Source organism: Trachurus japonicus, chromosome 18 (assembly GCF_045865225.1).
Source record: "Trachurus japonicus isolate A0001 chromosome 18, Traja_1.0".
In the NCBI taxonomy this organism is placed as follows: domain Eukaryota; kingdom Metazoa; phylum Chordata; class Actinopteri; order Carangiformes; family Carangidae; genus Trachurus; species Trachurus japonicus.
In genome coordinates, this window is record NC_140924.1 from 17930644 (window position 1) to 17947020 (window position 16377).

General features: G+C 41.6%; 1 protein-coding gene across 1 annotated transcript in view; it reads right to left on the bottom strand.

Annotated features, from left to right (window-relative positions):
* actn3b (actinin alpha 3b) overlaps positions 1 to 15213 on the bottom strand; it is a 37879-nt gene extending 22666 nt beyond the window's left edge. Inside the window, exon 1 of the mRNA XM_085759904.1 lies at positions 14870 to 15213. Coding sequence (XP_085616030.1) covers positions 14870 to 15007 — 138 coding nt within the window. The 5' untranslated portion in view covers positions 15008 to 15213. The remainder of the gene's footprint in view (positions 1 to 14869) is intronic.
* Between the last annotated feature and the right edge of the window lie 1164 nt (positions 15214 to 16377).

The window sequence follows — 16377 nt, forward strand, 5'->3', positions numbered from 1 at the left end:
GGTCACACACCTGTTCAGCAGTCATGCCCTACACTCTCTCTCTCCCTCACACAAACGTGCACACACACACACGGCAGACACATAAACAAATCACTGACCGCTCACAGCCAACACAATAATAGCCAGCACATAAAAACACAGTGGCCTTTTGTTTATGAGGTCACTAATGTCAGAGATGCACACGAGCACACACACACTATCAACTCTGATCCCTGATACATTAACACAGAAAGGTCTTTCCAAAGGTTAATCAATACACAAAGATGTATATGAATATGAAAATATGCACCTACTTTCCAAAATACCCCAAACCTGACTCATCTGTTAAAAGGCCACAGAAAAAAAAGGAAAAAAAAACCCCAACATATTGAGCGACTACCTCTCCAGTCCACCTGTCTGATGGTAATAAGGGTTTACAAAGACAGGAGGATGTGGATCCTTCCCCCACAATGAAAAGCTGCTGCAGCTCAGTGTCAACAAACCACAGGTCAATACTCAAAACATCTCATCATCATCTTACTGACTCCCAAATGACTTCAACATCCTACATTATATACAGTATACACACAGGTGCATCTCGATAAACCAGAATATCATGGAAAAGTGCATATAGATGGACATACTTTTCAGAAGGCCAACATTTCCATATTAAAAATCCTTTTTTTAATTGGTCTAATATTCAAATTTTTGGAGATACTGAATTTTAGGTCTTCAATCAATGTAAAGCCAATCATTACAATTAAAGAACATGACATGAAATGTTTCACTCTGAGTGTAATGGATCTATGTAATGTATTAGTTTCACTTTTTGAATTGAATTACTGACTTTTCCATGATATTCAAATTTATTGAGATGCACCATATACACTGCCTGTCCAAAAAGAAAAGTCACACACTAATATTTCGTTGGACCGCCTGTAGCTTTGATTACGGCATGCATTTGCTGTGGCATCGTTTCAGTAAGCCTCTGCAATGTCACAACATTTATTTCCCTCCAGAGTTGCATTCATTTTTCAAAGATTCTCAGTGGGGTTAAGATATGAACTCTGTGGTCACATTGGACCACATTTCCTCCTTGATGGTTCCCCACTATCCTTTCAGTTTTAAATAATGTGTTGAACAGTTCTTCACCCAACTTTAGTCTCAGTAATCTCCTTAGATGTTTTATTTGCTTGATGCCATCATGCCAATAATTTGACCAACATGGTTGTTTAAGAAATGCGACTGCATCCATTAGGGTTAAATGTTGTTGCCAGCTGAAACATAATCATCCATGCAGTAATTATCCAATGGGAGGCTCTTACCTATTAGCTTAGTTAAATCCCAGTAGTGACTTTTTTTTGGGATGGGCAGTGTATATATAATTCTGCACATTCTTTGTGGTCACTTAAAGTCTCAGTGAGATGCAATGAAGCGAACACAGCTGACTGGCAGGGTAAAAATATAACAAGCTGTCCACATACAGCTGAGTGGAGGAGAAGAGTTTAATCTGCTCCTCTGCTGTTCAACCTGTGCTGAAACCCTAAACATATCAAAACTCAGACGACGAGTGGAAATCGATCAATTTTTTTACATTAAAAAAATAAAAACACTTTGGCCCCTGCTGCTGACACGGTGACACTTTCCTCGGATTGCACAGATCGACGCAGTGTGTGGAAATCCAACCCTGTGACAGCAGCACTTATGCAAGCCCTCGACCGTAACACTTGTGACAGATGTGAAGAGCAGCGGGCCCTTGAGCCGTATCAGCTCTGAGTGGACGGGCAGCGCTCCCATCAGCACTTGTCGTCTCAGACCAAGCGTCAGTGGCTGGATTTTCTACATGGAATAGCAAAGTACGCCCATATATGTGTTCCGAATCCAAAGGAAAGTAGATTTTAGAGTCTGACGAAACTGTTCATTTCTCTATCGGCTTAAATTATACAAAATATATTAACACGAACAAAAAACAAATAGTACAAGAGCAAACAGAATCAGGAACCTGGGCTTGATATTCAATGCTGGCTCTAAGAGAACTACTGTGCATCTAAGGGTGAATTCCAAGTCCTATCTTAACCCTCAATCTCAAAAATGCACACTCCCACAAAGTGCTATTGCTGTCCCAATTCCCAGAAGGTTAAGCTTAGGGACAAGTTTAAGGGCTGTATCGCCCTCAATATTGAGACAAAATGGTCATTTTTCTCAGTGGTAATGTACTGTAGTTGTTAAGTTGTCTTATCAAGATACAGCCTACGTAAAATGTTTGCAGTGATAATGTTATAAGATGACCGGACTAATGTCATCTCCCATAGCCCCAGCTCCCATAGCCGTGGTATGCGGTGACTTTCAGCTGAATATGTCCGTGGTTATGGTATTTAAACAGATTATTTGTTTGAATATCAACTTATAACTAACTCAACTAAAGGCTACAAAAGAAAACTAATAACCCAAGTAATAACTGACAGATAACAACAATTTCAAAAACATGGACCTGATGGACCCGTCGATGATAGCTGCGTATGTGGTTTATGATTTAACTGGCAGGGTTAACAGTGCAAATATTAAAAAAATAATAAACTAATGCCAAACCTGAAGATGTATCTGCATTTAAGGGGTGTCCCATTTCTAAGTCACAAAATAGCCCTTAACACTTGGTTTTGAGGGCTACTAAGATTAAGCGTTAAGATTCACACGACAGATCAACCGACTGCTTCCTGTGAGGTGGCGACATTATTGTGTCATTCACAAATCATTGTGTCTTTCTAACCGACTTTATGTGTGACATCACTTTCCTACATCAGAGAGACGGGGGGGGGGTCTCTTGTAAACAACAATCACCCTGAATTCCTCCACCGGCTGATAACGGCCGATGAAGTGACAGGACAAGGTAGAGAGGGAGAGACAGAGGTGAGAGGAGTTACGACACACAACAGGTGGAGACGACATTTAGGAGCCGCCACCCCACCTCCCCCTTCTGGGCTTTAAATATCCCTCCTCAAAGAGACCTGGAGCCCTGAACTTGGGTGCCACAGGGACGATTTAGGGCGGTGACGTAAGAGCTGAGAGCTGACACCCCCCACCCACACACACACACACACACACACACACACACACACACACACACACTTACACCTCTAACAGGTCAATCTGAACTCTCCTGCCCCGTGGGCTCACCTCATTACACCTACACAGCCATTACACATACAGTAAGAAGCTGCTGCTGTAATGTCCAACCAACCACCTCTAATGGACTCCACACGATGACGTCAGATCGGCTGTCGGCCCATTTATCATTTACAATATGAGCATTAGACTACGACAGTAAGATATATCCTGAAATAAGGCTCACATCTGTAAATACTGCAACAATATCACACAAAGGAGGTTGAGGATAATAAGGACATAGTGGTTTTTATTAAAGTTATGACTAAAGTCAGGTTGATGGTTTCTAACCTTGTGCCACTCAAAACAAAGTTGAAGGGAAAACAACTTCTTGGTTCCATTAAGAGTTTGCATTGAGCTTTAGGCTAATGGTTATTTCATTTATTGAATATTTGCAAATTTGCATAAACTATCAAATGTTTTAATCATACAGCTAAAATGCCAAACATTTAATTGTGTTGGATTTAATAGGATATGATAGTTCAGTGAATATTTTTCTTACAGTTTTGCACTGTTGGGTGAATAAAGAATTGTATTCAAATACTTTTAGAAACTTTTGGACAGGATGGTTAATCAAGAAAAAGAAACTCTACAGATGAACAGATGTGATAATTATTCCCACAGGTTCTACACTAAAAAAAAAGGGACAATTTTCTGTTAGTAGCTGAGGAAGCACATGCAAAGGTCACTGAATTGAGCGTGTCACAGCATGAAACTTAACTTGAAATCATAACCTGGGTTTCAGGTTACACTCTCTGCGAGCTGAACTGTGAGTGAATCATTCTCCGACATCAATTTATCAGCCTTCCTTTCCTCCGCGTCTCTATGAAGGATTAACAGGCTAATGTCCCAGAGACCCTGCTGACAACACGGCCACCGCCGGCCTCCACAGCGAGGCCCGAGTCCAAACCCACGGATTTATGTCTGTGTTTGGAGGATAAAAGGCCTAGGACACCTCCTCTAGTTAAAATGTGTGTGTGTCTGTGTGTGTTTGTGTGTCTATGTGTGTGTGTGTGTGTGTGTGTGTGTGTGTGTGTGTGTGTGTGTGTGTGTGTGTGTGTGTCAGCCCCCTGCCAGATGCCAGTGAGATATACTGTAGGCACGAGGGATTTCAGATGATGAGAGAACAGGTGGAGCAGGTGATGAAAGTCGACAGCCCTCCACCCACAAACACAATGAGAGCAATGTTAATGTTTTTAAAGATTTAACGCTTGAGTTTCTGCACAAATAGAGCGATGATATCAGGTTCAGATCTGAAATATTTACACCCACAATGCAACGCTGGGGTTTCCACATCAGATATCTCTGTACTTAAACAACACGTAGCATTTAGAAAACAGGCAGAACAAGTTATACCAAGACTTAAAGGAGTGTGACTGCATCTATGAAATAACAAAGTGCCATCATGGAGCTCATGGAAACCTGACAGTCCTATAGCACATCATCCGCCACCAGCCAGGTACTCCATTTATTTCCCGTCCACAGCTCTGGTCCCTGAATGCCTCAAGAGAAACGGATGGATGGCTAACCTGGTTCAGTCAATCATACTTTTGACACAGCCATCTGCCTGCGTGGTCGTATTAATTGCTTGGGCTCACTGTGGGGGGAAACATTGTGTCCCGCTCTGCTCCATTATGCTGCTGACTTACATTATGTTCCAGGTTGATGTGTGACCAGAATGATGCCAACATGAAATAAACCAGCCAGAAATTTAACAATGTGTCTAAGTGTGTGTGAGTACATGTTCACTTCTCAGATGATCTAGAAATGCTGACTGGATTCAAAGGGCAAGAGCGCAGTGACACGTCTTAAATTTTGGGATGTTTTTGATGGTAGAGACAAATATTAATTTGACAACTGAGCTCACAGAAGATGCTGTACAGTCAAACTGGACTGTAGCACAAGATGCACTTTGCAAACGATGGGAGAGATAATTGAAATGTCTCAGATTTAGTTCTTATGCAGACTTACTGATACTTAAAGGGATAGTTTAACATTTTGGTTAATTCTCCTATCACCAAAATCCCTATAGTCATAGCAGTAGGTTCATTACCTTTAATTATCGGTGCTTGTTGTTGTGAGATCAGCGGGGCAGAGATGTGAGCTGCTCAGTGAACGGTACAGGTCCCCTGTCCCTCATCAAACTGATCAAATACACAATCCAACAACTCCAAAATGCTCTGGTGGACAAGTTGTGACCTGCACATTCACCACGCTATGAAATAATCATGTAGCATTACGAGACAGAGTTGTTTTCGAGGCAAATGCAGAGACTGCTTGCCACTTCTCTGCTGTTTTGCTGAGCTTCCTCACGGTTGGTCAACAAAGCCTTTGATAATCAATCGGTGGATCAAAGGATGATCACAAACATGTTACGATGTGTGTACTGTACTGTACCTATTTGTGAAGTTTTATCTGTCATAAACAAGAGATTATGGTTTACGGGGTGCGTCTGTGTCGCAGGCTCGCGGTGCCACCGAGATGAGAGCTGTGACACCATTTGGTTTTCAGCCACGATCAAGTCTTTTATCTAACATCACAATTAGACCGAAGCTGTTTAATGAAGGTAAAAATGAAACATAAGGTCAGAAATATCCTGCATAGTTCTCTGCTCCTCTGATCAGAGCGGCGTCCCTAATTGACGACGGTCTGTTATACGCTACTTGACGACGGCCATTATACTTGACAACGGTCATTATACAGAAATAACGGACCGTAGAACGCAGTGATTGACCAATCAGAGGGTAGCATTCAATAGAGCCGTGTAATAATGTTACATATATACTTATTTCCTAGCATCGCAAATGTGCAGGTCACAACTTGTCCACGAGACAAAATGTTGAACTATCCCTTTAAATAATAGCTAGTGTGTCTCGTTCTGTAGGGCTACACTGAATCTGTGCTCTGAGCTAAATGCTAATGACAGCATGTTTACATACTCACTGGTTAGCATGGTAACATAATTTACTAATTAGCACTAAACCCAAAAATACAACAAGGCTGATGGGAATATCATCCTGCAAGTACTCAGTCACGAATCAAAGTGCTTCTTTTGTTTACTGCGATCAATAAACAAGCCAACGACGAACAATGAGAAGTCATTTTTCATGTTGTTGTGATTTTAAATTGTCAGCAAGTGTCTCCGTGTATGTGTGTGTGTTTGCAATAACCCTGTTTTTCTCCTCGTGCTGCACACACACAATCAAGACACACAACATCCATATCTTTCACTGTTTTCGCTCTGAGCTTTCACCTTCTCTCTTGTTACACAAGTCAACAGATGCATTGACTGACTGTGTGATCGATGGCGGAGAATAAAGGTGAGTGCACCGGTTCATGGTTGGCAGCGGCGGCGTGCTGAGTCTTTTGTTGTTTAATGAGTTCTGAGCTCGGAGACTGACGACGAGGGAGATGGATTGGTGTGAGCGGTTGTGGAGGATTTATGATAGTGAGAGGGAGAAGAAGGAGGAGGAGGAGGAGGAGGAGGGTTGTGTCTAATTTCAGCGGGCGAGTTCTTTCTCTGAAATAAGAGGCAAAACTTGTGCAGGCAGATCTGGGGTCAGCTAATTCCATCCGAACGGGAACCTTGACCATGAGGGCCTATGTGTGAAACTGATCTAAGAGCTGTCTATAGTAACGAGGTGACACCCAGCCACATTTCCCAGCATTCATTCAGCCAAAAGAGTCAAGTCACTGCCTGTCGACCTTGTGTTTCTACTTTTGCCTCCATTAGCAAACCCTAACCGCAAAAAAAATTTGTTTGGTCGGATGATCTTACACCTCTGATTTCATTTTGTTATTTGTAAACTGTGAACCTGAAAGAAGGGGGGCGGGGTGTCCGGAGGGGGCACGTGACCGCTGCTGCTTCGTCATTCAGGAAGTCCTCACTTGAGCGTGAGCCGGGAGCTTCTAGCATAAACACCTGTAGCGTGTCAGCTAATAAACATCTTTCATGTCGCACAAGCTCAGACTACAACAACAACGGCCTTAAAGGGGACGTATTATGGAAATATCACTTTTTGAAGGCTCTTTAACATATATTTGGGTGTTTGTCTTGTCTTCCGGCACCTAAAATGTGAGAATTGACCAAAAAAAATCTGTAATTTTCAGGCTCCCAAGGTTGAAATCCATGTGGTTGTTCGGTTGTCTGACAATGATGTCATTAGTTTTCTAATTTGCATAATACCACCCCTACCTGTACTGGTAGAAGGGGCGGGGCGGGGCAAGCAGTGTCTCATTTTCATTTAAAGGGACAGGCACTGAAACCAGCCGTTCTGAACAGGGCTGTTTTGAGCAGATGAAAAGAGCTGTGATGTTTGATCCTTGGGGTATTTTGACCGAAGTATGTCACAGTCTTGTCTTTAAGACACCTGGGAACTATTTTAATTTGTGGAAAAGGAAGGACAGTGCACGCACATCCAAGACAGTGCAGGCAGGTGCAGGACAAAAACTAACAAGAAGAAAAAACAAACGATGTCCGCACAACTGCTATAATCGAGCTCCCAAGAATTTATTATAAAGACAACGTTTCGACCACTTGGGTCTTCATCAGGTCATCTGGATTTGTGGAAAAGGGGCATAATATGTCTCCTTTAACATGGCAGTCACTGTGTCTAATCACTTCTGAAGGAAATGCATAAAATTACATCTCAGGGTTGGATGAGGTCAGAGATAACAACGTTCTCCTCACAATTTGATATTTTAACTTGGAGCGAGCAATGCTCTGGCAGAAAGAGTGCAGCTTTTTTAAGCCATTATAAAGTACATAATGATATCCTCCTGACCTCAGACCTATTATAAGAGACCTATCATCTCAGCAGACTTCCAACTGACGACTGTAACTTCTGCTCCCACTGACCTATAAATATCCATCGTACACAGCCAACACTTGGTCCCCAACATTACCAGCTTACTTCACTTTTCTTTTCTTTTTACAAAGACAGGTTCAAGATTCAGTTAGTCCCATTACTTACAGGAAGCTGACAGACATAAACGACATTATCTGAGCCTGACACCATTAGGACCTGAGGTGAGGTTTTGTACAGCGTTAGGCCCACGTACCCTCTGCGTGTGATTTGGTGGCTGAGGTCACAGCCTTGGCCGCTTGTGGCTCTCTGCATCCTCATAAACACAAGTCTCACATTTTCAACACCAGCACTGAGCCTGAGGAATAATAACTAAATCTGGGACGGCTGCTGCTGCGGCTGCTGAAGTGGAGGCTTTGTACTGCATCACCTCAAACATAGTTTAGTGCAGATTTTGTGCACTTGCACCGACACAAAAGCTGCAAATAGGAACTGTAATTGAGGCAGCACCACTGTCAACCAGGTAATTTTTTCTAACTAATCCGACTTTTTATTGTATTTGCTGGTCCCCAGGACGGCTCTGATCAGATCAAGATGGCTGCTCTCGGAGCCCATCAATCATCATTTCTACTTTCGCCCGGTGGATTCTGACACCGCTGATGTATCGTGTGTCGTGCTTTTCGCAAATTACAACACTCTGCAAGAAGCTTCTCCTCCTTCAACTCGTGTCCCAATTCTCACAAGAACTCACTTCGCAAACCTCGCTGGACACGCACTTCCATGCTAATAAAAAAAAACAGAGTATATGACGAATATGTCACGCACATATGCACACACACATGCACACACACGCACACACACACTCCTCAGGCCATCCTACAGTCTCCCAGGGCTCCTGCGACCGCACTAAAGCAGTTTATAGAAGCCTCCCTACATGGACACAGCTTCTGGAATAGCAACTGCTATTTGATCTGACTGCAGGCACTCTCACCTCTCCACTTACGTTTAACCCTCAAACACACACTCTATGCGTGCATCATAAAACGGATACGGAGCACTTGCCCTTGCTAATCCTATTATTTTTGACACAATTCACCTGGAATAAACTTTTTGTTTTGTTTATGTAGCCTATCAGTGGCTGGACAGTGATGTACTGCTGCTCAGACTTTTCTCATAAAGGAACATGTCCTCTCACCTTTTTCTCTCATTCATCATCTGCACATTTTGTGATCAATTGTGTCTTTTATTATTGTTGTTGTTTATAAAAGCATGTTAAATACTGAAATTGGGTGATTTCAAATGGTGATCTCATTTTAGTCCAACAAAAACTGAGTGTATGCTTCACTGGTCTAGTGAGTGTCCTGTGCTGGATCACATGACCCAGACAGAGTGAATCATGGGAGGGAATTTAAGATAACCCCACCCCACCCAACCCAAACCCAAACCCAAATGCATTTTGGGATTACTGTAGCCCTGCACCGTTTAGCACTGAAAATTGCCAACCGATTGCAATTTCATCTTTAATGGTCCAAATTGGGACCAAGCAGAGGGAAAGACGTCATCCGCTGGCTTTAAAATTACATAATTTCATCCTCTCCGAGGATAAAAGGAGATCTGGATGAATACATCCCATCTCACATAAGAGAGAGTAGCCAATGATGCATCATTATGAAACGCCACATCTTGGCTGTTAAGGGAACACAGGTCAAATTCATTATCACTGGTAATGTGATAATGAATTTTCAGTCAGACTGTCCGATGTGCTGCTCAAACTCATTTTTAAAACATGTCACTCAGTTAAGTTACAGACAGGAAGAAGATAGAGAAGATAAAATGTTTCCTCACCAGTTACAAAAAAAATTCAGGCCGTGTTTCCACTATATTGGGCCTGACGATATCTGGAAGGATCTGAAATATGTGTTTGTATGAGCTGCTGTAACCACGATCGTTATCAGGTGAAGAAACCAATGTTTGCAGAGCTCAATTCATTGCGAATCACTTGTTGGGTATTACCTACAGAGAGAGCCAGTTGTTTCAGCATTGTCTCTCGCAAAACATCAGGTAGGAGGTGAAATCGATGACCCTGTCTGGCTGCTGCAGCAACGGGCTGAGTTGTTAAAAGTGCAAAACGAGATTAGACGAGAATAGATTTGATTACGCAGCAGCCTAAGATCTCTCCTCGCCCACACAGAGGGACATTACATTAGATTGAGTGGATAAATATCGCATTACTGAATTTAACTTTATAACACCTGAATATGATGAGGATGGCGATGATGATGATCACTCTTTTGGCCGCTTCATTCATTTTATACCCTGTGGAATAGAAGAAAATCAAAGACGCTAGAAAAGGGAAATGTATAGGTTTCACTACAAATGGCTTTAAAAAAAAAAACATTACCTTTTTTTACCTTGGGTAAAAAAAAGAGACGACCATTAGACTGATGCATCAGTCTCATTTGTTGGATAATCAGTATACCTGATAATTAATAAAGAGACTTGTACTGTGACAAATTTCTAACATTAACTTAAGAAATGAAATAATATTTTTGCCATTTTGTTGGGTTGATGATTTTGGGTTGATTTATTTGTTTGTTTGTTTAATATGACTGTTTAACAAAATCAAGAAAATGCTGTAGTATTATTAGATTAACTAAGTGTTGCAGTGTTGCAGGGGTGTAAACTTACATTTACCTATGTCTTTGTGCATGTGCCTGTGTACATCCTAAGTATTGCTCATGAGGCTAACATGTCATCTGAGCCAACAAGGCTGTTAATAATCCTATGTAATGGGTATTTATAGGTTATTGCTAGCATGAGTTTTGCTAAGCAGCCATGCAGTCATTCACTTAGTCAGTTAGCAGCTGAACTCTTCAACTATGTGAAACAGAAGATGACCGCAGTCACAATGGTAAATGTTTTTGTGTGTATTGAGGTTTTAGTTTTAATATTTCAACACATCATACGAGCCGAACTACAACATACCGGTGCAGGTTTTACTTGAACCGCTGCTTTCTCTAATGAATAGCTTCGTTGCAGACAGTGTTGTGAGTGCAGTCCTCCGCAGTGAGTTAATCTTTAAACAGGTATTGATCCTGCTTTGAACATCCACTCGTTTTTTGTAGATGTGCTCAAGTAAGACCTCTCCAGGCTGTCAGCCTCACATCTGAGCGAAGCAGCCGACGGCTTTTGAGAGTTCGTGGAAATATCTACTTCTGTCCTCAGCTGGCCCGTTCGCCTATAATCTCTTGAATCAGCCCGACATCCCATCCAGCAACCCTTCTTATTTCTAGGATTACGGTTACTTTGATAAAAATGAAAAATCGCAAAGACAAGATGGGGCTAAAATCTAATCACTCTATCCTTTTCATAGCTCATTCCATCTCACACCCTTCACCAGATGCAGTATCTGACACGATATTTGCCAGCTCCTATTAAATTAAATTCCTGGTCCAAACCAAGCCATGAATCATTTAGCGAGCAATCCTCAAGAGTTGCTTCATGATAAATATAAACCAATGTCAAGATGTACAGTTCAAACACGGGCATGAACACCACACACACACATACACACACTATTTCTAATGGCCAGTATCAGATTCGGGCATCACTGTGTGTTGACAAACACTTTACTACTGCGTCAAGTGGTGAGCAGCTTTTTCCACTGAAATTTCAAGGACAGAAAAGAGAACAGGTGGAGCGAGGATTCACTTTCATATTCATTACATTGCGAAATGATGCACTGGCTATATTTATGGGCTGATATCAGCTCCTTAAGCTAGATTTTACATGCCGAGAAGAGCAGTGGAGTACGATGACCTACTCCCCCGGGAGGCTGAGAGGTGAAGACTAAAGAGAGGGGGCTTGCTTGGCCGTGTGAAGTTTTCAAGGCCTATTATATCGTCTTACATTAAAAGGATTGACAGGTGCATGAGACAAAAAGAGAGAGCGACTACTCCCATTGACAAAAGACAAAGAAAACAAGACAAAGTACACAATGGAGGTGCAAAGGAAAGGGGCGGTGAGATGAAGTGTTCAAACTGCCCAGAGAAAAGAAAGAGGAAGAGATGAAGGCAGGGAGGGAGGGAGGGGGGGAGGGAGCGAAGTTGGAGCCGAGCAAGTTGAAAAGTATTTTTAGGAAGATGTTTATTTGTAGGTCTGTGAAACCAACCCGGGGTATATATCTAACAGCTTTGCCTCTCTCTCTCTCTCAGTTGCCATCTGTTTAGGTCTCTCAGCCTGTCACAGTGTCTCAGCTCTATAGGTGGGGAGACATTTTGCATTGACAGAAGTTGCAGTTTTACTGATAGGCTTCACTTTGTGCTGAATTTTTCTATGTTACATACAACCAAAGTGTAGATTAGATGTGATTAGATGTGATTAGATGTGATTAGATTAGATTAGGTTATTGGTCTTGTGACAGGAGAACAAAGCTGGGATACATCTGAGAAAATGGGTATAAATTACTGGTATGGATGGATTTCAAATCAGCATGATAAAAAGAATAACAGCTTGAAAAGCTTTTTTACTTGTTGACTTGTTATTATCCAAGTCCAACTAGTAGGCCAATACAATATTTACAAAACATATTGCATTTGGGATTTTGACTCTAATAATTGTACTTAATGGAAAACATATTTTGTGGCTCTTTTAAAGAAATGTACACATGTCTGGAAGACTTTGCTGCTCAGGTGGAGGAAACAATATTTCACAATAAAACTTGTTTTCCATGCTATGACTCTCCAGGCCACTATGGCAGCCAGTCAGTATTGTATAAGGTGCTTTCATCCATATAGCTAAAAGTTATTTTTCTATTACTGTACATATAATGCTTATCTTCAGATCTTTAACCACACAATATGAACATATGCCTTACTCACATCAGACTACCATGTGCTTTTGGTTTCTTTACTTTATGTGACAGACCAGGCAGCTACACACACACAGACATTCAGATTAGAAAAGTATTCAATACAATGCTGCCAAACGACATGTTTGAATTATATTTGCCTGTGCTTGCTCTGGTGTAATGTTTCCCAGCTATCTTAACCAACAGTACAGTGACAGTGTAGCTTTCTAAAGTAAAAACAGTGGACACTGGTTAAGCCAACTTTAGACCTACCTACCTACTGGGTTGAACCCACTCTCTGGTCTAAACCAACCTTGGTATAATTCATTGCTTTTTGTTGATATTAAAACATAATAAATGATCTACCTGACATTATTTTTGAGCCACAGGAAATCAGAGGTGGGGGACGATGACCAAGGGGGAACCAAGATGGCGACCACGGCTTTTGAACCGGTAGAACAAACGTCAAAGCTTGCGCGTTTCACCACCAAAGACGATTAAAAAAAAAGATCCCACTTGTTGCTTGAAATATTACGTCGGCAGACCAAATTGTTTTAAGACATGTAACATTCAGTTGAGTAATAAAACTGCATTAACCTTTTGCGTGTGTTGCCTCTGTCCCAGTTTACCTGTCAGTTGTCATTCAGCTCGGACAGCTCATTAAACGCACCTGTCAGACTCGTCGTCATTGCGACAAGGCCAGCTGGTCGCTAGGCAACGGCTGGCCCCCTTCCCCAAGCTTAGCTAAATGTGGCTAATAATAGCTAATAACAGACTAAAAACATCTTTTACACTGATTTTTGTTTGTTTGTTTGTTTGTTTGTTTGTTTGTTTGTTTGTTTTTTCTTAAACTCTTGAATTAATTGTCAGTAACGTGAAAATGTATTCTGATTATATTAAATTACAGACCAGGGCCAGAATTTATATTTAGAAAATAGATTATCAGTTGACTAATTGATCAGTTGACTGACAGGAAAAGTAGCCTAATGTTGATAGATTTTTCTTTTTTACCCCCCCCCCCAAAAAAACTGTAAAAAATTCTCCAAGCATCTAACTTTTCAAATGCAACTATTTGCGATCCCCCCTATGTTATGTTTTTTTTGTTGGTTTGTAGGATATTCATTATGATGGTAACTTCTGTTATTTTTTGAGTTTTAATACATTAATTTGGCCTTTAATGACGATTGACTGCTATTTTCTCATATTCATTCATATAACAATAAGGCAACCATTAGAAAATCATTGTCAGACATTCCGGTGATAATTGTTGGGTGTTATAATAGCCTAATATTTGATTGAATTCGTCTTCTGCTAGCCTATGTTTTTTTCCTGTGAAAATTAAATAAATTTAATAAAACATTATGTTGCATGATACCCATGAGTTTAATATAAAACAACACTGATATGGTTTATAATGCACTGGTATTACACAAAGTTATGGTTAAAAAAAATGTTATGCACTGATAGAGCTATGGGGACCCCTGGCAATTGCTCTCTTTGTCCAACTGGTAATGCAGCCTTGTCTACAGACCTATGGCCTAAAATAGCTAGTGACTTATATCTAAATGACTCTAGTTAGCCTAATATTTTTCTCTCTTCCCTTCAACCTTATCTATGCACTCACTGTTGTTTTAAAAACCTACTCCAGGTTGGTTTTATGTTGTTAAACCCTGGTAAACACGTGTATTTTATAAGTTATGTTTCAAATGGCGCCTGAAGACTGGGGAGGGTGGTTTTATATTTAGACAGTCTTCGCAAGGCAATCGGGGGTAACTGAAAGACAACACTGAGAAAGTTCCTCGGCCTAAAATATCTGCCCATGCAGCTTCCAGCAGGACTGAAGTGCCAGGTGCGAGGACAGCACACAGCACAGATTGGCTGCTAGACTTGAGAGTCACTATTATGGGGAGGCCAGTGATTATAAAAACAAAACAAAAACAGTGCTATATTTTCATGTTAACGTGCTAAAAATGCACGTGTTATCTATGTGAGGGCATGGGTAAATCTGTGCGTAATTACGCACGAACGGCACAAACGTAGTCCGCTGATCCAAGCCTCCAAATCCGAAGCTTACCTTCCTCTGCTGCTTCTCCCAGGCAGGGTCCAGCAGCAGGTCCCTGTCCCAGTCATCCTCCTGGGTCATGTACGCCTCTTCATGGGTGATCGTATAGGAGTTAGTACTGTATGAAATTTGGGTTTCGACAGCTGTCATCGTGCCGCCTCTTGTTAGGACTTCTTACGTCCCCCTCAGCTTATAGTGACAAAAAAAAAAATCAGCAGTAGAAACGACGACGACGCCGTGAGGGAGAGAGACAGTAAGGGGCTGCAGAGACCAGACTCCACTGGTGCGAGGTGCCTGTGCGGAGATGGTGCTCCCACTACCAGAAGACCCTGCTGGCCGGTGCTCCTTTCCTGGTCAAAAGTGGCACACGTGACCGCACCCCAATAAGTATGGGATCCGACAGCATGGGTATCGGGTTCTGACCCTAAAAAGGTGTTAAAGGCGGGGTAGTCTCCCCGACGCGCTCCTGAGTGGTGGCGAGAGACGTCAATTACGCCCCCTCCCACCAGAGAGGTTTTTATGGCCTGTACGATGCACCTGTTGCTGTTAGTGATCCTCAATGGCAACCCCGGGCTTCTGTAGTTTCAGCCTATACCTCTCCTCCCCAAAGAAGAGATTGAATCATGCATTTTAATCATACATTATTAAAAACTCAGTTGAAGAGATTACCCAATACATTAATATTAGCTATCTCACTCCAGGCATGCACAGGCCTGCACCTGCTTAAATGCTGACAGCAACGACTAACCATCTTATTCCACCCTGCTGAAGGCTGAAGCTAAATGCATGTGTGTATAGGCACTACTTTCATTTTCAATCAGACTGCAGGGTATCCAACTGTCTATCATGAGAGGGGTTCAGTTAGAAAAAGAAAAAAAAGAAATTGCAATAAAAGAGATTCAGGCACTTGTATGAGCTAAAAATGAATTTATTCATGATTTGCATGCAGATTGAAAAAAATGCCTCAACATTTTTAAGAAATACAGGTTAAAAGGCATATATATGCAATCCACAACCGTACAATATAGTTTGTGTTTATATCAGGATTTGTCATTCACAGTAAACATGTTGACGCAAACATTTTTATCTAACATTCATCAACTACAATCCCCAGCCCACCCCGTTCCCCATTCCCCATCCCCATCCCCATTCAATTTTGTGCTGGAATAAAACCCCCGTTGAAATGAGCAGATCCAGATTGCTACTCCCACGGGGGGGGCGACACATTACTCGGTCACCCTTGATGTGTCTTTGGAAACTAGAATGATTTATATCATAATTAATCATCAGGTATCTAAATGTAACTACACTCAGCTTGGTCCATTAACCTACTTTGAAAACGTTTAGATACCGTGTGACTATTTGTGGTTACCATTACATACATCACTACAACTGTACTGCTACTAAGCTGAGGGAATTCAAATAAGTTGATCACTGTAAACATTATGCGACAATAATGCAAGTTTTTGATCATAAATGGACCACGGAAAATGAGGAGACTCAGCCTTGGGTGGCTGTTG